Raw genomic sequence first — 21,968 nt, forward strand, 5'->3', positions numbered from 1 at the left:
AATCTGCGAGGCCACCTGCTCCTCTCAGAGGAAAAAATACTCTGTTGCGAGGCTGAGCGAAGGCGGGATGTAGGGAGGCTTTCTGCGGTCACGGCCTCCGTAGCTTGATAATTGCATAAGCTCCTTCTGTAAGATGCTTGATTAAAATTCTTGAAGCTTTGGTAATGGCCAAAGGCTAAGAGAATCCGATGTTCTTGACTTGGTTCCATACTCGTAAGGTATCCAGTAACCAAGTGTAGTAATCAGACAAACTCTCCAAAACACGCAGCCAGCTGTATTTCTAGACTCTGTTGAGGGTGGTGCGTTGGCTCGTCCTGAAGCCTAATCACCAGCCAGATTCCCGTTCTCATTCATTCATGTGGGGCACATTATGTTACATACACCTAATCTTTGCTAAATCCTTTGGAGACCAATTTGTACAAGTAATTAAAGTGGAGAGTTCCTCAACAGATGAGAAGCAAGGAAGATGTCAGATGTTTTCTGAACACTGATTCACTTCTTGGCTCTTGAAACTTTGGGGAAATGGAGACTCCCCCGCCCCGACCAATATCATATAAGCTAGAACTTGGAGAGAAGTCCAAGGTCAACGCTCATGAACTCAAAGACTGGTGAAGACAACGACTGGAGAAGAAAAGTACCATTGCCCAGGTATTCAGACGCGTCTTCAAGATTTTAATCAGCAGAAAATCCCAGTGTTGCACCGATGCCTCACCAACTTGATGTCTGGGTTCTTGCTTGTGATCCTCATGTATCATTGTTTATATAAAAACACACAGAAAAAAAACCAGAATGATTATTATATGACTATTATATAATTTTCCAAAGAGGGGAAAAGATCGTGACTATTGAAACTCTCATGATACTCTTTATAATCGGTTAGATTAAAGAACACGTCTCAGTTCCGTTTCCATAAACAGCAGAAAAGAGTAATTCAGGAAATAAAGTGCTTGCAATGATTGACCTGGATCTCTGCTTCCTATAGGAATTTCCCTGCTCATAGGCACAAGCTCTGAGTTATTCATTGACGCTTTGTGAGTTCAGTGCTCTGGCCAGCATTCTGTTTTGTAAGTTTTAGCAGAGAACCATTTGAGGGAAAAAACACATTCTCACAAATAAACTTATATTAGAAAAAAAAGCAGCTGTAGCTCTCGGGGCTTCCAGCGCCCCTTAATAGAAAACATCTGCTGGGCTTCCTGAATTTTTCTAAGACCTTCAGAAACGCGCCCACGCATTTCCAACTTTTTCCTGACCATCGAGTTGGCTTAGCAGGGCTCAGCTTTGCAACAGACTGCTCCATTTTTTATACATTTCTTATCTGTCTGTGTATTCCATAGATAAGTACTGATTACCTGCTGTTGATCTAAGGAGGTGGGAAAGAAGCGGAGAAGAGGTTTATGGGTGGAAGCGTCATCAGAACTAAAACCCTTGTCTGCAGATGAGGGGTGGTTTAGGGGTTTTGCTCAAGGGAACCAAACCAACTGGCTTTAGTGTAATCCAGGTCTTCTTAAAGGAATAACATCGTAGTTAAACAGTCCCATGAAGGACAACCTGTGCCATGCGATTCTCGCAGAGGTGTCTGGCGTTTAAAACCCAGAGATGCCTGATTCAATGTGTTTAGAACCGGCAGGGGAGATGTGTTTGTGTGTCTGCCTGCCTGTGGGAACTAAAACAAACAAGACTTGCTTGAAAACTTCTTCCCCAGAGTTCACGTTTTGTTTCGGGAAAACCGTTGGCTCTGCTGCTTTCTAAAACCAGACTTCATCATGCTCATCTCAGACAACCCGAGGTGGTTCGCTCCCTTCATACCCATGGATATTTTGAAGGATTCTCTTGGTCTGAAAGGTCTTCACTGGTGTCTCTGAATCACAGAGACGGTTAAAGGCAAAATTACCGTTCAAGACAAAAAAAAAGAAAAAAGGTATAAGGCAGCAAAACAGCCAGGGCGAGTTTCCGTCTCTCTTATTTAAGCGAATTATCCTTTGAAGGTAAACTTTTGGGGTCAACGCAGATCTTCAGATGCAAACGCATGTTTGAAGGTTCTGCCCTTGCTGTGGGCTTCCCTGGTGGCTCAGACGCTAGCGAGAACCCAGCCCATGCAGGAGACCTGGGTTCGATCCCTGGGTTGGGAAATGCCGGACTTATAAAACTCAACGTATTTTGACAATTCCTTTATTCTACAAACAGGCTGCCACCCACTCTGTGTGAGAGACCAGGAGATGGGCTGGAGATGCAGGTTTGAAGGAGGCCTGGCAGCCACCCCAGGGGCAGGCCTGGCTGGACAGAGTGCTGAATTCTCCTCCCAGGAATGAAGGGTGTGGCCTGGGAGGCTGCAAACACCCGCCTTGGCCCAGGCACTCCAAGGGGGACAGCTGCGTCACCAGGGCGGGTCTCCTGGGCACAACTCACCTGGCAGGTGTGTGTGGTGGGAAGACTGGGGTGGAGAGGTGGGCATCTGAGCGGAGACAGAACCCCGTCCCCACCGACTGGAAAATGGAGGGCAAGCAGCAGAGAACGGGGAACCGGGAGACAGCTGCCCCCAGGGGATGTCTGCAGCGTCCGCCGCCCCAGGGAGGCAAGGCTGGAGTCCACACCCAAGTTCAAGCCACGGGTTTAAAGAGAAAGGGGAACTGGGTGCCAGCTAGCAGAGATGTGGGCCGGAGGAATTATAAAATCCCTGTAAAATCCAAACACAGCAGATTAGTCCAGAGATCAAAGAGGTGAGCTGTGCTTGGAAAACGCTCTTTGTTCAGAGGGCCGGCAGGGAAGGGGCGCTGGCCGGGGCCCGCGGGGGCCCAGGGGCAGGAGGGGCCTGCCGGGGTGGGCCTGCTCGAGGATCCAACACTGGACGCCCGGGGCTTCAGGTCTGGGTCACAGAAATGCCTGCTGGACGGTGCCAGGCTGGGAGCCCCGGGCTGGGCTGGGGTGGCCGCCTGGGCCGGGGAGGGGAGCACAGAACCCTCCCAGGGGGTGAGGAGTCGGGCTGGAGGCCCTGGGGTGGGGCCAGAGCTCATGGTGGCGGGGGACGGGGGCATCCAGGCCAGCCTCGCACACCGGCTTCTCTGCCCTCGTGGGTGACCGCAGGCAGCCCTTGCGCTCAGATACAACACCTGCATCAGGGGACAAGCCCCTCTGGAGAGATTCCCCTCGTTTTCCCCTGGGTGTTTTATTTCTGGAGCAAGCGAGTGACGTTTGGTGCTCACGCCCATCAGGGCACTTCCAGAGAATGTCCCAGAAGCCAGCTGGGGTCGCCGGCCGCTCTGTGGTCTTGGCCAGGAGCTTGGGAGGGTGAGCCGAAGGAGCTGGCCGAGGAGCAGTCTGTCTGTCGTTGGGAATCACCTTCTGGTGGATCACTCTGCGAGCAGAGACCGTGCCATCCTCTCAGTGGTCAGGTCTCTGCTCCTGAGTCTCTCCTGGCACGTCCCAGCCCAGCTTCCAAGAAAGTACCGCTGTTCTCATGGCAGAGAGGAATACTTGCCTGAAGGGGGCAGCCTGTGAATCTATGACAGCATTAACCACAAATCCCAGGTATAAACCGGATGGTAAATTGTCGCCCGTAACCAGCAATGAGTCTGGAATCAGGGAGATGCCTACGGGGCCTGCAGAAGCCGCTGTAGCATCTGTGCAGACATCCGCGGCTTCCTTGACGCCCCTCGGAAGCGGGGGGTCGTGGCGTCCTCACTGGGCCTTCATCGGGTACAAGACACTGCATGGTGCTGGAAACACACTTCAAAGATGGTGAGCAGTGTCGGCTCCAGAACCTACAGCAGACCCAGGAACATATCAGGAAATGGCAGAAATGTACCACCTAGGACCCAAATGCGTGTGGACGCGAGCTGACCTCTTGTAAAACCAGGTCCTTCCTGGGGCACATTCCAGAGAGAGGTAAATTCCTGAGGATGAGCCTGTAAGGCCGCTGTAATCTAGTTAGAAGTGAACGCTTGGTGGTTCGGATCTTTTTTTAATTTACAAATAAGCCGAGATGCTTTTCCTGCTGCATTGTTACAAGCTGACTTCCAGTCGAGTCCGTGTTTTGTGTTTCTCATGTATTTTTCTCCCTTCTGTGTTTTTCACACCTTCCGAAGGTATGGAGTGACACCAGATCCATGTACACACGTGTCCATGTACACACATACACGTAGGCACGCACTCCTCAGCAGTGATTCTAACTCCACTTATGATCAGGGCTCCCTTGAAGGCGTGTGAACAGATGGGTTCGATCGTGGTGGTAGAAATTGACTAGGTGAGCCTGCTCTAGCTAGGCCTTCAGGAGCTGGTTAGAGGCGGCTGATCCGGTAAAGAGGTGCCTGCTGCCCACCCGGGCGCCCATGGGCGCCCCTCGTCCTCTGATCGGGGGTGTGAGAAGAAGCGGAGCTCCCCAGGCAGGGCTGGTCCTGAATGTAGGGCATCTCTGACACTCATCAGAGGCAAGGGCCACGCCCAAGAGGCGGGGCGCCCGCCAGCTCTGGGAACGTGGGGCGCACAGGTCAGACCTAGGATGGGGGGACCCTCAGCCCCAAGTGGGGCCGGGAAGAGATGAGATCAAGGCCGGGGCACCGCGCTGGTCATGGCGGAGGGCATGGTGTGAGCAGGGAGGACAGGGGTGTCCCCACCGCATGGGTCTGGGGTCCAGGTGGGTGAACTGCAGTGAACTGAGTGAGCGGCAGAGGCAGGGAGGGAGCAGGCCTGGAGGGAGTGTGCTAACAGACTGCAGGGCGTTGCACAGACGGACGGACGGACGGTCGGACAGGTGGAGAGGGGTCCCTGTCAGGAAGCATCCCGGACACAGATTCCAGGGACTGAGAGGCCTCAGCTCGGAGCTCCTGGGAAAGACACAGACCCCCGGGGAATCCAGATTTGCAGTGCAGGAACCGGGGAGGCCAAGTAGGGCGTTGGGGTGTGCGTGGAAGCCCTGCAGAGCCCAGGTCCAGGGGAGGAGCCCTGCGGAAGACTGGGGGGCCCAGACACAGGCTCCCAAGCATCCCGCCCGTCGACGGGAGAGATGGTCCAGGTAGAAGCAGCTGGCACAGGGTCGGGGGTGAGTGGGAGACAGGAGGTAGCTTTGGAACACGTTCAGGTTCTACTGAAGAGAAAATGCTTCCAGGCTCCACGCTTCCCCAGGAGCTGCACTCTGAGAGCACCGGCGCTTCCTCCCCCGTCCATCGCCCCTCACTGACCGAGGCCATGGGCATCGCCACCGGCACATGGGGCACCAGCCTGCCAAGGGCCCGTCTGGGCCGCAGTGGGATCACGGCCTGAAGGAGGGCTGGAGGACTGTCTGGCTTCCGAGCCTTTCTGTGCCACCACGTGGGCACACAGAGAAGCCGCCCAGCTCCCTCCTGGCGTGGCCGCTGCCCGAGGGCACCTTCACGTAGGCCATCCCAGGAGGCCACAGCCGTGATGGAGCTCAAGATAGCCGCCCACGCAGCACACACTCAAAGGGGAGCATCTTCCAGAGCCATCCAGGCTACATTAAGGCTTTCTGGGGCTTGATCCCACCCGGGAGCCAAACCTCTCCTCTGTGACGGATACGCCACACTGTGGTGTATTTGGACCCCCCAAAGGCTGCAAGAAGCCTCCACTCGAATCACAGCTCTGAGTCTGCATTTTCGCCCCTCTGCACTTGCAGAAATCAGATGGAATGAGTGTATGGGATACGATGAGGCCGGAGTTCTCGGTCAGCGCTCAGATGCGCCAGAGGCAGGTCAGGGGTGAGCGCGGGGCCTGGAAACGCAGCTGTCTTCCATCACTGCCTCCCATCTTGTGGACACAGCGGCTGTTTATTTTTCCTTCAACAAACGCGCTGGAGAAGAACGAATGTCCTGGAGGTTGTTTTCTCCCCGTGTCATGAGAACTGAGCAGCCGCTGAGTCACTGCTCTGGAATGGATGTTAATGTCGCTCGGCTTCCTCTCGCCCAGGACCCTGGGCCTCACGTCTGGACAAACGAGCCATCCATTATCTTTCCACCAGACTGAAAAAAGATCAATTTCTCGTGGTTTGTTGTTCTTTTTTTAATTGCGGATGTGTGTTCAGTGTCCCTCCAAATAATCGCTCTGAACTGGGCGGGGAGTCTTAGGAGGGAAGTGCAGGATGTCCGGGTGGCCATCTGCTGGGGCACACTCGCGGGGAGCACCGGCTCCCAGCCCCACCTCCTAGCAGCCCAGGGCTCCGGCCAGCAGGGTCTCCCTCCTCCCCACATTTCCGAAATCAGGGCACTAGGTACCAGGGCTGATCACGTCTTTGCAAAAATACTTTGTGGAACAGTTTCCAAAATATAGATACTTTAAGAGATGCGAGTGAGGAGGGCTGGGTGTTCATCTGGCTTTTCCGCCTGCCTTTTAACTTTTCCAAACATCGGACTTGCTGTTGCCCTGTCCACCTTCTTAGGGCTTGTAGTCATCGCTTTCAAAGCTGGGCTGGGTCTTTCTCCAGGAGCTGTTCCCAGGGTGATTGATCACCCATGTGTCCATAATCCAGTGCCTGTCTAGGAACCTTCAAGAGGTCTGACATCCTGGGAGCTTTCCAGGTCTGCACACGTAGAACCCCCAGAATCTGACAGCCCCGTGTGGCGAAGGAGCAGACAGGCGCCCGTCGCCACCTGGTTTAGGGCCTCTGTCTCTGAGCTAACTTCTCTGCCACTTTTCTAAAACCCTCCCGTCCGTGAGCTCCCGCCACCATCTCACCATCCCTCTCCAGCCCATCTTTCAAAGACTCCTTTTTTTCCATGCTTACTCAGCTACCGGTCAGTCTGTCTCCTCACACCTCTCTCAACATCAGATTAGAAGTCTAGACCCTCTTATTTTGTTCGCAACCAAGTAGCCGCCGGCTCTGACAGTTCCCCACCTGCCCGGGGGAGGTCTGCGCCAGCTGGGGCTGGCCAGGGCCATGCCTGCCTTCTGTTCCTTAGCTCAGTTACTTCTGAGGTTGGTCCTTGAAGCCTTCTTCGCCACCATGGCCTCCTCTCACAGTAAACTTGTTCTCCTGGGAGGTGTGCAAATGCCTTCCCAACAACTTCCTCATATCTGAAAGCTTATTCTCTCAAGGTGTGTGTAAGTTGCTTAGTCGTGTCCAACTCTGTGCAACCCCGTGGACTTGCAGCCCGCCAGGCTCCTCTGTCCATGGAGTTCTCCAGGCAAGAATACCTAGGAGTGAGTAGCCATTTACTTCTCCGGGGGACCTTCCCAACCCAGGCATCGAACCTGAATCTCCAGCATTGAAGGTGGATTTTTTTTACTGTGTGAGCCACCAGGGAATCCCCTACTCTCTCAAAGGTCCAGTGAAACTCACCGTTGGGGAGATGCTTACACCGACGCCATCTTTTTTACCATAAGACACAGTCACCACCTTAGAAACAGGCAGATCTTTCTAACACAGTCTTTCTTCAATGACTCCTCTGTTCCTGGGAGCTGGGGGGAACGTGGGAGAGAGACCTGTCGTGGTCCCCCGGGTGTTGTGATAGCTCAGAGTTTCAGCCTGAGCCCCTGGGCCTTCCTTACATAACTTTAGACCAGCGTCACTAGAAGGTAACAGACTTGCCCTGTCTGAGCTTCCCCTTCTCCTTCTGGCCCGGTCACTTTCGAGCAGGAGGGGGATTAATGAGCCGTGAAATGGCCCCAGTTGAGAAGCACGGGGTTAAAGCCCAGACATGGGGTTTTCAGAGAATCGCTGAAGGGTTGCGGTTGGCCTGGGCTTGTCTGGATTTTCATGAACCCCAGGTGTCCATCTGTCTTGTTTCACCGTCATTTCGTCCATCTGCTTTGGGCTTGATTATAGCTTCACAAAGATCCGTAAAAGAGATATGTTCGAGGTCCACGGTCAGAGCCATGACTCAAGGGAGGCTCGGCTGTGTGGTGACAGCAGTCTCTGGAATGTTCTGGAAAGCCGTGTAGGAATCTCCTCCTGCGTGGGCCAGCCAAGGGCCCAAACACCCCGCCTCCGTTCTCCCATTTACTGTTTCAATTCTTGCTGGAGGATAGTTGCTTTACGAAGTGGTGTTAGCCTCTGCTTTTCAGCAAAGGGGGTCAGCTGTATGCTGACACGCTGCGCCATGCTCCGTCGCTCAGTCGCGCCTGACTCTTTGCAGCCCCATGGACTGCAGCCCTCCAGGCTCCTCTGTCCATGGGACTCTGCAGGCGGGGATACTGCAGTGGGTTGCCGTTTCCTTCTCCAGGGGATCTTCCCGACCCAGGGATCGAACCCTCATCTCCCACATCTCCTGCAAACTCTTTACCACTGCACCACCCGGGACATCCTATACGTTTACATATATCCCCTCTTTTCTGGATTTCCTCACCATCTAGGTCATTACAGAGCACTGAGCAGAGTTGCCTGAGCGATACAGTAGGTTCTTATTAGTTATTCATACATAATATCCACAGGGTATTGAGCTTCCCTGGCGGCTCAGCCGGTAACAAATCCGCCTGCAATGCCGGAGACCTGGGTTGGGAAGATCCCCTGGAGAAGAGAATGGCTGCCCCCTCCAGTGCTCTGGCCTGGAGAATCCCATGGACTGTGTGGTCCATGGGGTCAGAGTCAACCCCAGTCCCCCAGTTCATCCCACCCCCTGCCCCGCTTGGTGTCTGCACACGTGTTCTCTGCAACTGTGCGTCTGTTTTTGCTTTGCAGAGAAGATCATCAGTGTTTTCAGATTCCACATGCGTGCATTAATACAGGATATTTTCCCCCCTTCTGACTTACTTCACTCTCCCCGGCTTACAGTGTAGACATAGGAAGAGCACCCACGTCACAGAGGAGGCGTGCAGATTAAATCACTTTGCTCTTGCTCTGAACAGTAAATGCTCTGGTCTGGGAATGTTTCCTGGTGCCGTAGAGGACCGAAATCCAGACACTAGGTCACGATCCCTTGGACCTCTGCACTGGGTCTGGGTTTAAAAACCCCTCAATTATCCATGTGTATATCTGTATCCATATTTAGAACACATTCCTTTGAGCAAGTCAGAAGGGAAGGGAATTATCAAATAATTATTTACTGAGTGTGTGATCAACTGCGCTGTGTAAAGAAAAAGGGGATTTGACCAGCTCTGTAGACAGCATTGTTGAAATTCTGCAGTCAGAATTTTCGCCACGGGAAATAGGTCCCCATGCGGAGCCTGCCCTCTGCTCCACCGAGGCCGTCATTGCAACCCCCCACAAATCTGCGCCGAGAGTGGGGTGGGTCCTTGTCCTGAAGAGCGCGACTGACCGCCACCTAGTGTTGGTCGTCAGAACTGCAGGGCATTCCTCCAGCCCGGGAGACTCAGGTGATGAGGAGGCATCTTTTGCTGGCATGAAGTTAAAACTTGACTTTAAAGCAGTGACCATCAGCAAGCGTGGAAAGCCTTCCTTTTTTGGTTCAGCTCGGATCACGCTGGCAAACTCGCCCCTTTTCTCCGTAACCCTTAACCCTGCCAAGTCACGGTGGCTCTCTGCACAGCTTCTCTGTCACGGACAGTGGTGCTCAGGTAGGCCTGGTGCAGGCGTTACTGGGGCTGAGCCCCGGACGGGGGAGCCTGCCTTCCCAAGCCCGGCCTTGTCTGCTATCGTGGTCTCAGGAGATGAAGTCTTCCTATCTGCCTGGCGACGGCTGCAACAGGATGGTGCTGGGTGTCTCCTGCTCCAATTCAGGGTCCTGGGTCGCCTGCCTCTGACAATGCAGATAAAACCCGGCCATCTGCCGGAACTGAGTCCCGCGGGCCTCCCACAGGAGCGAGCGAGTGGGGATGGATCCTGACATGTTAGGGTGACTTAAGGAATCGGGGTGACAGAACAAGAGGGCGTCGTTGCCCCCACATGTACCCACTGACGCTCCGCCTTGGGGGTGCTTCAGAAATCACAGACCCATCATAACCGACTTAGATATAGCCTGAAACAGAAGACTGTGGCCTCAGCGTCCGCAGGGGAGCACGTCGGCAGAGCGGCGTGATCGCAGAGCCGCCGTGAGCAGGTTGGGCCTCAGACGCTGTACTGGAGGCTGGGGACTGAGGCTTAGATGAGGCCTGGTCCCTGCAGTCTGTGCACAGAGTGCTTTGGACGGAGCAAGCTTTTCAAGCCCCTCACCAGGCGCAGAGTCAGAAAAATGTCCCCAGAGAGGCTTGCGGTAGAGCCTCCAGAGCCCCCCAAGAGCCCAGGCCATGGGGCAGGCGCGTGCAAAGGCCCTGAGGTCCGAGGGGCCTGGGGAGGGAGAGACAGCCAGCTTGGCTGCCCCCGCCCAGGCTGCACAGGGGGACATGTCTCAGGTGGGCCCCTGCACTGATGATGGAGCTGACGGGGAAGGTGAGGGCGAGGGGCAGGAGGAGCCAGGAGTGGATGGGGACCCACTACGGCAAGAGACCTCGCAGCTGGACTCAGGACGGGTCTTTCCTAGGACAGAAAATAAGTGCTCCCGGGCACTCACTCAGACTCACGCAGCTTTCAGATCACTGGAGTAGGGCCTCTGAGCGTTAGGGATTTTCTTCTGTAATCTGTGGAAGGAAAAGTATTGTAAATGCTGAAAATACAGGAAAATTCACCCTAAAGTGTTTTTCTGGGTCACAGTTGCTGTCCACAAGGAGAGACTCCTGCAAGGCCTGCTTGGGGGCCTTGGCGGGACCCCTGGATTTTACAGCGGGAGGGCCTTTGGCAGCCTCTGCAGAGACTCCCCATACTCAAGAGCATGCCCTCCAAGGGCCGGCAGGGGTGAGCCATGTGGACCATCGCAGGGAGCGTTGCGCTACCGGCAGAGACGGCGCTGTGGGGTCCCAGGAGGACCAGCGCGCTTTTCCCTCCCCTGTCCTGCGAGAGAAGCCTGGCCGTGCTCCGGAACTGCTTGCAGAGCTGGTTAAAAATGGAGACTCCCAGGCTCCACCCCTTCCCACTCCCGAACTCCTGGACCAGAAGTTCTTAAGGCGCCAGCCTCTCCACAGCGGATGCGCTGGCGGCCAGCCAGGACAGGCCCGGGACGGGCACTGTCCCCGAGTGACCCGCTCCAGCTCTGGGGCGCGCACAGCAACCTGGGCTCTTGTTGAGATGCAGACAGGATCCCGCGGGTAGAATGATCCCAGGAGCTCGCAGCGATGCCAGCGGCCCACACGCTCCCTGGAGTCCCTCCCCAGCCTGGTGTTGCATGAAGCTTTGGGAAAGCGCTATGCTGGCAGTGGTGAGGAGCAAGGACGTACCTTTGAAAGTGGTGTAATGTGTGTGTCCGACTCTTCATGATCCCAGGGACTGTAGCCCACCAGGCTCCTCTGTCCATGGGATTCTCCAGGGGAGAATACTGGAGTGGGTAGCCATGGCCTCCTCAGGGGACCTTCCTGCCCCAGGGGCTGAACCCGCATCTCTCACGTCTCCTGCACTGGGAGGTGAGTTCTTCACCACGGGCACCATCTGGGAGACCCAGTGTAATGTTGGTCTAATTTAGAATGACTGTTGTTCCCTATAAAAGTCCTGCTTAAGAACCAAGCTGGAGCTCCTGTACCAGAAAGCATTTTGTACAATAATACATGAGAAGAGAGTATCCTTGGAAAATATATCCTTGAAGAATGTGTTGAGAATATGTTTGACTATTCCTGAAAATATGATGAAACCCACAGAATTGGTTAGAATAGGGGCTGGTCTTCTCTTTACTTTCTGGTCAGTAGAAACTTGTGGATGATCTCACTTCCCACCTTTCTGAGGTGCGAGGGCACGTGAGACCGACTGGGGGTTCTTCCTTTTGTCGGAGAAAAGCAAAGACGCGGAACCTGTGGTCACAGTCCCGGTGACTCGGGGCAGACCGTGAGGCAGGGGCTCGCCGGGGGCTGCAGTTCTTATTGCAAAAGGAGGTCCCAGGAGCAGCCAGCATGATGTTACAAGTGGGAACTCTGAACCCTGCACTGGATGCAGGATTAGCAGAAATGTGGAAGGAGTGAGGTCAGGGCCATAACCTAGTAGCTCTGCAGAGCTCGCAGGATGGCTGAGGGAGCGGCGCTGAGAACGCCAAGCGCTGCCCGGGACCGGTAACTCTGACGTGTTGCTGGTGGGAACACAAAATGGATCAGCCTGGAAAACGGTCCTGCAGCTTTTTAATACAGTTAAACAAACATGCTCTTACCATAAGGCTCAGGTTCTCCTCCCTGGGCGTTTACAAACGCATGTCCACACACACAGGAAAACCACACATGAATGATTCTAAGTAGCCCAGTTCACGCTGACCGAAACCTGGAAACGATTCAGCTGTCCCTCAGGGAGTGAACGGATAACCAGCGCGGTGATGGGGCACAACAGAACAGTCTTCCATGGTTAAAAGGACCACACTGTTGAAACACACAGCAGGGCGGCGGGTCTCAGATGCTGAGTGAACAGAGCCAGCCCCGGAGCTGAGACGCAGAGTGATTCCACGTGTGTGACCGTCCGGAGGAGGCACCACCATGAGGCCCAGCGATGGACAGAGGATGGAGAGGGGGCTTGACAACAGGGGAGGCAGGGGAGAGAACAGCCTAGTGCCTTGAGCTGATATAGCCCTGAGCACGTGTCCAAACTCACAGAACTACACGCCAGAAAACTGGATTCCACTGTATGTAAGTTTAAAAATAAAATTTGAAATCTGGAAAAGGAAATGAAAACCTAAATAACGTCAATGAAGATAAAGCAACAGAGAAGTCAGTTAAAGCCAAGGGAGGAGGAGGGGGAGGAGGAGAGACGGTCATGCCTTTGGCTGGACGGGGAGGGTGGAGCTCGATTTAGAACTTGCCCTTTTCAGGAACATTTCAGAGGCAGATGAACAGGAGAAAGAGTCCTGTGCCCAGCCAAGTCGGAACCCTCCCTGGCTCTGAATCTTTTTTCCTTTGTTGGCCAATTTTTTTTTTTTTTCCATAACAGACCAACTAAATATAATGCCAACCTCGAGAATATTTTTCTTTCATGTGGCTGTGTTTAGTCTAAATGGAAAGGAGATAGAATAGTTGGTTCCATTCCTGGGCTGTGCCGGGATGCCAAGAGGTCCCTCTCAAAGGCTGCCAGCCCGGTGGGTCATCTCGGCGGGGAGGCCGCTGTTTGGAAAGCCAGGCACCCAGTGTTTCCTCTTGCTCTTCCCACCAGAGGCCGTGTTTCCTGGGCTGCAGGCTGTCCGTGGGCGCAGGGCCCCACACGGGGCAGTGACCGAGACAGGCTGTCAGGACGCTGCACACGTGAAGTGACCTACGTATGTGGTTCAAGAACACTCGTAAGGAGTCGGCACCTGCAGCTCACACACTGAAATAGGTAGTCTGCAGTTGAGCCCTAAACATCCACTGCGAGCTGTGCTCATTACCAGTCAGCTTTTTTCTAATCAATTACTAGTAAAGTATAGTTGACTTACGATGTTGTGTTAGCTTATGCAGTACAGCCAAGTGAATCACTAATGCATATACTTACATCCACTCTGTGTTAGAGTCTCTTCCCATATAGGCCATTAAGAGTATTGAGTAGATTTCCTTGTACTATACAGTAGGTCCTTCAGTTCAGTTCAGCTCAGCCGCTCAATCGTGCCCGACTCTTTGCGACCCCATGGACTGCAGCATGCCAGGCCTCCCTGCCCATCACCAACTCCAGGAGTTTACTCAAACTCATGTCCATCGAGTCGGTGATGCCATCCAGCATCTTATCCTCTGTCGTCCCCTTCTCCTCCCACCTTCAATCTTTTCCCGCATCAGGGTGTTTTCAAACGAGTCAGTTCTTCACATCAGGTGGGCAAAGTATTGGAGTTTCAGCTTCAGCATCATTCCTTCCAGTGAATATTCAGGGCCGATCTTCAGAATGGACTGGTTGGATCTCCTTGCAGTCCAAGGGACCCTCAAGAGTCCAACAGCACAGATCAAAAGCATCAATTCTTCAGCGCTCAGCTTTCTTTATGGTGCAAACTCTCACATCCATACATGACTACTGGAGAAACCATAGCCTTGACTAGATGGACCTTTGTTGGCAAAGTAATGTCTCAGCTTTTTAATATGGTGTCTAGGTTGGTCCTTATTAGCTATTTTATGGCAGCGCTAGCGGTAAAGAACCTGCCAGACATGCAGGAGACACAGGAGATGCAGTTCCATCCCTGGGTCAGGAAGATCCCCGGGAGGAGGTCATGGCAACCCACTCCAGTGTTCTTGCCGGGAGAATCCCACCGACAGAGGAACCTGGTGGGCTGCAGTCCTAAGGTCGCAAAGAATTGGACACGACTGAAGGGACTTAGCACGCATGTATATACGGGGCTTCCCAGGTGGCATGAGTGTAAACAATCTGCCGGTCAGTGCGGAAGACCCAAGACACGCGGGTGTGATCCCTGAACCAGGACAATCCCCTGGAGTATTCTTGCCTGGAAAATTCCATGGACAGAGGAGCCTAATGGGCTACAGTCCACGGGGGCACAAAGAGTCAGACACGACTCAAACGTCTGCCCACAGGGCGTCTGTGCCAGTCCTAATCTCTCAGTCCACCTCTCTCCCCCTTACCGTAAGGCACCCCACTCCAGTGCTCTTGCCTGGAGAATCCCGTGGATGCAGGAACCTGGTGGGCTGCAGTCCATGGGGTGGCAAAGAGTCAGACGCGACTGAGCGACTTCCCTAACCATAAGACTGTTTTCTGTGTCTATTCCTGCGACTCTGTCTCTGTTTTGTAAATAGGTTCTTTGGTACCTTGGTTTTGGATTCCGCGTGTGAGCAGTACCGTGTGGGGCTTGTCTTTCTGTGTCTCATCTGCCTCGTTCAGTGTGACAGTCTCTGGGTCCATCCACGTTGCTGCAGATGACACCACTTCACTCTTTGTATGGCTGGATAACATTTGTGTAATTCCAGTGACTTCAGAGTTGCCTCCTAGGGAGGCATGTCACTTTCTAGCCTTGCCAGCACATCCAGAGTGGCCTTGTAGGGTGACTCATGAGAACATCAAGGCTACTTGATGACGCTCTGGTTGTTGATGCTGTTTCCATGCTGTCAGCTGCTGGGCTGGAAAGAGTGTTTCATATGCATGGAAGCCTGACAACCAGCGCCCTGAATCAGCTTTTTCCAGACCGTTCCTTGGCCGCCATTTCTGCTCCCGTAGGCCTTCGGCTCATCGACACCACCCTCCTCTGTGCCTTCTCGGAGAACTTAGGAAATCCAGGGACTTAGGAAATCCAGTCTGCTAAGCAAGGATTCGTCTTTGGGCAGATGAAGTGTACTTGCCGCTACAAGCACAGAGGCGGTGGAAGGCTTTTCCAGAAGACCGGCCTTCCCAGCCTGTGCCAAGCCAAATCACATCCAGACTATAAAAAGCTCATCTTCGTGCTGGGCTAAAGCCATTGTGCCCGACTGCCCATGCGCTGCCTATTTTTAGAACCAGGAGCACAGTTTTCAGGCTTACTGGTCCTGTGGGTGGAGAAAAAAGAGGATCCATCTTTCCTTCGCTTTAAAGTGGGAGTCTTTCCAAGTCACATCGTCTCAGACAAACTAGCTGATAGCGTCTTGCGATCACAGGTAACCCCTCGCTTCCGTTCTTTGTGACAGTCACACACGATGGAGACCAGTGACACCCGTGGTGAATCTCGTGCTCCTGATTCGAATTCGGTCCTGACGGGCGTCCGCCCCTGCTATCCCACGGGCCGTGGGCCGGACGGTCCTAATCCCCGTCAGGGTCGCGCACGGACAGACCCGCTTCCAGACGAGGAGAGCTCAGTCTTGGTTTCTTGAAATTCTTTCGTTTCCTTGGCACACATTTTAAAAAGCATCTTGCTGGATGTTCTGGTGTCTGTTAGTTGCTAAGTCGTGTCTGACTCTTCGCAGCCCCCTGGACGGCAGCCCACCAGGCTCCTCTGCCCACGGGATTCTCCAGGCAGGAGCACTGGAGTGGGGTGCCATCACCTTCTCCAGTGCATGAAAGTGGAAAGCGAAAGGGAAGTCACTCAGTCGTGTCTGACTCTTTGCGACCCCATGGACTGCAGCCCACTGGGCTCCTCCGTCCATGGGATTCTTCAGGCAAGAGTACTGGAGTGGGATGCCATCGCCTTCTTCTCGGTTACACCTTAGTCTGGGTTTAATTTGCTTTTCCCTAAAGACCGACGGTGTTGAGCCCCTTGCCTGCTTTCTGTCTGCACCTCTTCTGTGATGAAGCGTCTGTTCAGATCTTTTACCCGTTTTCCAGTCAGGTTGTTCTTTTCCTTTCTGTTGATTTCTGGGCGCCCTGTCTATATTCTGGATAAAAGTCATTTGTCACATATGTGTCTTGTGAGTATTTCTCCCAGGGTGTGGCCTGCTTTTCATGTTTGAAACAGAACCTTTTGAAGATCAAATGTTTTTGTCTCAGCTTTTTGTCCCTCGTGACGTGTGAGTTCCGTGTCTAATGGAAGCAGCCCTTGCCTGGTCCAAAGTCACAGATTCTCTCCTACGCGTTCTTCTAAAGCTGTCGCGCTCCCACCCTTAGAGTTGGGTCTCTGTTCCATCTTGCCGATGGAGCAAGGTTTCTTTGCGTATGGATGCTGTTTCCTTCACATCAGCACTACCGTCTGTGAGACAGTTGTGAAGAGGACAGCGGGTGTTCCGGGAGGCCGTGTCGTTCTCATTGAGGAATATGTAAAGCCTTTCATTTGGGATTGCACCCAGGGTGGGACTGATGTCTTGCTGTATATTGATAAGAATCTGGGGGAAAGGGCGGCAGAGTTAACATCAGTTAAGCCAGCTGTCTGTCTGTCTGTCTGTTTTGCCTGGAGTGGGCAGCTGTCCAGTTACACTAGCTTACTGACAGTCATATGAAACGTCCTGTCCAATCCTAACCGTCACGTTATCATCAGCTTGGAATAGGCACTAATGTCACCCTGCCAGGTGATCAGAAATTGCTCACAAATCCTAATGATCATCCCTAAGGAAGGTGGCTGATTCTAAAATCTAGCTGAGCAAAATATTTTCCTGAATCTTAAAAGATGGTCTTTCCCACCTTTGGGGCTGTTTGCCATGTTCTCAAATGTGTGTGAATAGCTCCAAGGGTGAGCTGGGCCTGGGGCCGGAATCCCCCAAAGGTCACAGGTCACTGCATGGGAAGGGTGGGAAGGTGGAGGGCAGGAGGGGCCGCCAGGGTTTGGGGAGGATGCAGGCGCCTGGAGGGGCGCCTGGGGCCCGTAAAAGGCGAGACAGGAAGAGTACCCTCAGGAAGGAGAAGGGATTTCCTACTATTCAGCAGCTGGCATGGAAGGCTGATTCTTGTGCTACCGGGAAAGCACCGTGCTGTGGATGAAATGTCCTGACGTGCAGTGACGCGGGCTGGCCCTCGGAAACGCTCCTCTCTGTCCTGCCTTGATAAATGAGACTCTTTCCTCCCTTACCCAGCGCGAGTGCTCAGGTTAATAAACTGGATGGCAGAGGGCACCTCCTTGGGCGTGTTTGCCTGTGAGGCGTGGTTTCTCGGAACCTTGGCCGAGCATCCATCTTCCACTTCTATTTCAGAGGCTGAGGTCCTGGAGTTTTCAGCGTGTGCACAGATATATTTTGCCCCTTTTCTCAGAAGTGAGACTTGCAAGTGCCTGAAGGCTTAGTCAGCGTCTCAGGACACGCAGTGCATTCCCTCCAGGGTCATGGTATTCAAGCCGTGTGTGCTCACGTCTGGCCCATGTGTGCGCTCTGCCGGCCCAGACTCCAGCTTCCAGAACCAGCCAGGATGACCCACTCCTCCATGATGGTTTCCCAAAGGGAGAGGCCGTGAGCACCACTCACTCCTAACAGTGCCCAGCGTGTCCCTTCTTGGATTTATCACTGGAGCCTGAGACCAAGACAGTTCAATTAGAAATATCAGATTTCCCTCTGCCCAGCTCAGGAAGCCTGACCTTGTTTCTGAGGTGCAATCTCGTGCATAAGAGAGTTTTCTCACTTGAAGATAGCCTGCCCGGGGAACTCTGCTGAATGTCATGTGGCAGCCTGGATGGGAGGACAGTTTGGGGGAGAATGGATACGTGTGTATGGCTGAGTCCCTTCGCTGTCCACCGGAAACTATCCCAGCATTGTTAATCAGCTATGCCCCAATGCAAAATTGAAAGTTTAAAGATAAAGAGATACCAGCCTTCGCCCACGTGGGGAGGAGGGCCGGGTCGGGCAGTGGTTCGCAGACCTCACAGTGCAAGGAGTCCTCCCAGGATCACATCAGTGCCGCCCCAGGGCAGGGCTGAGACTCCACAGTTCCCGCGAGTTCTCAGGTGATGCGGATGAGGCTCCCGAGCTCTCTTGGAGCAGTAAGGGTGTCATGGAAGATGGAATCCACCCCAGATCTAAATGCATCCGTCATCCCTAACCCTGACTCCCCAGACCCCCATTACCTCCCCTCTCAAGCGGGCGTGACGCCGACTTTGCGCAGTTGTCCTGGGGGTAAAATGGGAGGAACCGTTTGTTGAAAGCTTCCACAGGGCTCCATTCCGGAGGACGGAGGATTTCAAGATCCTCTCATTATCGCTTGTACTCTTGCCTGGAAAATCCCATGGACAGAGGAGCCTGGTAGGCTGCAGTCCATGGGGTCGCTAAGAGTCGGGCATGACTGAGTGACTTCACTTTCACTTTTCCCTTTCATGCATTGGAGAAGGAAATGGCAACCCACTCCAGTGTTCTTGCCTGAAGAATCCCAGGGACCGGGGAGCCTGGTGGGCTGCCGTCTCTGGGGTCGCACAGAGTCGGACACGGCTGCAGCGGCTCAGCAGCAGCAGCAGCAGCAGGAGGTGATACATCAGCAGAAATCAGGTCTCGGGTGGACAGGGCCAGAGCCCACGGGCTCACGGCTCCTCGCCAGGTGTCTGCTGGCTTTTGAGAAGTACTTTGTGGAAATACTTTCATCAAGTATTTTGTGGAAATGTTAGGAGTTTTAGAAGTTTATGCAAAGACCTTTAAGTTACAGTCCTACCCTTTCTGGGGTACTTTTTATTTTTAATATCACTTGTCACTAGAGGAAAGGATGAGGTGGAAATAGCTTTTCCGATCGGGACCTGCCATCTGAGGCTGGAAGCTGATAAGGACGACGATCAGGACGGAGGGGGACCCTTTCTGTTACTGGTCCCTCCAGCCGCTCTCTGCAGACCCCCCAGGTGCCCCGGGCACAGGCTCCCCTCGGGGGATCTTACCCATGGAGACCAAAGCACGCACGCCCAGGGCTCGGACCCTGACACAGCGTCCTTTCAGCCCCAGCCTCGCAGGGTGTGCAGTGAAGGGCTGGAACCGTCCTGGGGTTCCATCCTGGAGGCCGAGGGATAATTCAGATCCCGTCCAGGCTCTTCCTGGCCTTTCCCCATTCTTCTTCAGAATGACACTGGTTCACGCCCTCTAGGCTTTATTTTTTAAAAAAAAAATAGAAAATAACAATTGACGGCGGGATTGTAGAGAAGTTTAGGGTCCTCACACGTTGCTCGTAAGAATGTGAAATGAGCCAGGGATCACAGCCTGGCAGCTCCTTAAGCCTTTAGAGTTAGCACGTGATACAGCTGGTCCACTCCCAAGTAACAGGCCCGAAAGGACGGAACGCAGGACTCAGGAGAGCTGGGGGTGCACATCCACACGTTTGTCCATAACAACCTAGTTTATCCGCACAATGGAACCTTATTCAGCCATAAACGTGAAGTGGTGACCGAAGCTGTGGCGTGGACGAACCTCAAAACCCTTGTACTAAGAAGCCAGACGTGAAAGGTCATGTGTCATACGTATGATTCCACTGATGGGAAATACCCAGAGTGGGCAAATCCCGCAGACACCGAAAGCGGAAGGGTGGGTACCAGAGGCTGGAGGCGGCCGTGGGGATGGGGGTGGTGGGAGTGGATTCTCTGGGGAGATGAAGGTCTTTTGGAAGAGATAGAAGTGATGGACTGGGGCACTGAATGTGCCAGAAGCCGCTTTACAGCGGAGACTTTTGTGGTTTGGGAATTTCGCCTTAATAAAAAGAACAAAGTGACAGCGTATCCCAGAAAAGAGTAGACTGGAGTTTTATTCCCAAAGCCAGACTTCCCGTCAGAGAAGCCAAGGGTAAGAAGTGACGCCGCTGGTCCCCCCATCAAAGGGAGCCGGGAACAGCTAACAAGCACGAGACAGAGATGCTTCTCGATAAGAGGCCTGTTCTCCATCTGCGTTAACGGTTTGTGCTGGACAGTCATCCTCGGATAGAGACGTGGTTTATGGACCATAAAAAAATATCAGTGCAGAGGAGGATCCGTGGGTCCCCAAGGCTGCTCCCTGAGAACACTAACAAACAGTAGCCTCCAAGGGTTACGGGGCTTGCAGGCTTAGAGGCTTGTGGTCACAAACAAGACAGAAACAAGCATAGCTGAGGAAGAGCCATAAAAATCTGAGTCAAAGTGTTTGTGTCCCCAAACCACCGACAGATGTGGCGTCCCGAAGCCCTGGGCGTCAGACAGGGACGCCACGTGTCCAGGGCCCGGCTGGCCACACAGTCCTCCTGACGCCTGTCTCACCTTCTCCAGACATTCAAGCACGCCGGCTTCGCGGCTCCACACCATGCTTGCAGTCAAGCTACTCCAGGGGAGCGCTGGCTGGATTCTGCACCGCGTATGGGGCGAGCAGAGAACCCGCCATCTGTGAAACGCTGACCCAGCCCCGAGGGGCGCCCAGGCTCCCCATTATCTGAGGACACAGGGCCCCAAGCCTCAGGGCTCATCTCAGCCGCCAAACTCCATCTTAGTGTCCATCTGCATCCTCCACCCCAAAAAGCCGCTTCCCCGCTCGCCTCCACGCCCGGGCCAGCACCTGCAGGGTGGGGCAGCGTGGGGGCGGTGAGGCCACCACAGTCAGGGTCCCCCACGCCCTTCCTCCCCCGCCCAGTCCCGTGTGAACGCCGCGCAGCCAGCTGCATCTGAAGCCGCTCGCTTCCCCCCAGCTCTGTGCAGTGTTAAGGACAGATTATAAACTTCTGCCCGCATAGACAAACGCCTTAGCAGCACAGTTTATACAAGAAAGGCTTTTTGCAGGCTATAAAAGAAAAATCTAGAAATAATGGCTCAGTACCCCCTCAATCCAAAGACAAGACGGGCATTTGAAATGCGAGAGTGAATGAGGCCCGGAGAGAAAGGGTCTGTGGGATGAAGCAACAGCAGAATCCTTCCTTTAAGAAATCAAGTCAGAGTTGTTGGGGTTTGGTTTTGTCTTGTCACTTTTTTCGGTTTGGGCGAACCTGGGACGTTCTCTAAAATAGAACTGTGATGCATAAGTTAGTTCCAATAACAAGAGAGCTGGAACCCCTTTTCAATCTTTCCGTTTTGATTGTGGTAAAATGTTCACAGCATGAAATGTACCGGCCTGACCATTTTTGCCCAGTCTCGTGGCCTTAAGCGCATTTATGTTTTATCCAGTCATGACCACCATTGTCTCCAGAGCTCTTTCACCTTCCCAAACTGAGGGTCTGTCCCCATTAAACCCTAACTGCCCACTCCCCTCCCCCAGCCCCCGGTCACCCCTCTGGGACTTTCCATCTCTACGAATGTGACTCCTCTAGGGACCCCATGTTAGCGGGCTCATTTCACTCAGTATGTGTCCTCAGGGTCCATCCGTGCTGTGGCCTGGGTCAGAATTTCCTGCCCCTTTAAGGTGAAGAAGAGTCCGTTGTTTGGACAGACCGCGTCGTGCTTAACCGTCATCCATCCATGGGCACCTCCGCCTTTGACAGTTGTGGAAAATGCTCCCACGAACGTGGGTGCAGACATGATCCGTCCAGATCTCCGCTTCCCACCCTTCTGAGTGTGGTCGCAGAAGTGGGACTCCTGGGTCGCGGGTGATTCTCAGCTCCGTCTCTGAGGCACCTCCGTTTGCCCCAACGGCCGCGCCATTTCCATTCCCTGCAACAGAGCAGCTTCTCCAAATTCCTGCCAACACATAATTTCGTCTTTCCTTTTTTTAAAATAATAGCCATCCTAAGGGATATGCAAGGGCTTCCCAGGTGACTCAGGGGTAAAAAATCTGCCTGCCAACACGGGAGACAGGGGTTTGACCCCTGGGCCGGGACGTTCCCCAGGAGGAGGAAATGGCAGTCCCCCCAGGGA

At 53.7% G+C, this 21,968-nt stretch overlaps 1 protein-coding gene across 2 annotated transcripts in view; it reads left to right on the forward strand.

Moving 5' to 3' along the window:
* COL4A2 (collagen type IV alpha 2 chain) overlaps nucleotides 1–21,968 on the forward strand; it is a 157,970-nt gene that overhangs the window by 83,049 nt on the left and 52,953 nt on the right. Inside the window, exon 1 of one of the 2 annotated variants that reach the window (XM_027973788.3) lies at nucleotides 12,025–15,435. The exons of the other annotated variant lie outside the window; for it this stretch is intronic. Coding sequence (XP_027829589.2) covers nucleotides 15,277–15,435 — 159 coding nt within the window. The 5' untranslated portion in view covers nucleotides 12,025–15,276. Of the gene's footprint in view, nucleotides 1–12,024; nucleotides 15,436–21,968 lie in introns of those variants that run through there. 2 annotated transcript variants of the gene reach the window in all.

Source organism: Ovis aries, chromosome 10 (genome assembly GCF_016772045.2).
Source record: "Ovis aries strain OAR_USU_Benz2616 breed Rambouillet chromosome 10, ARS-UI_Ramb_v3.0, whole genome shotgun sequence".
NCBI classification, from domain to species: domain Eukaryota; kingdom Metazoa; phylum Chordata; class Mammalia; order Artiodactyla; family Bovidae; genus Ovis; species Ovis aries.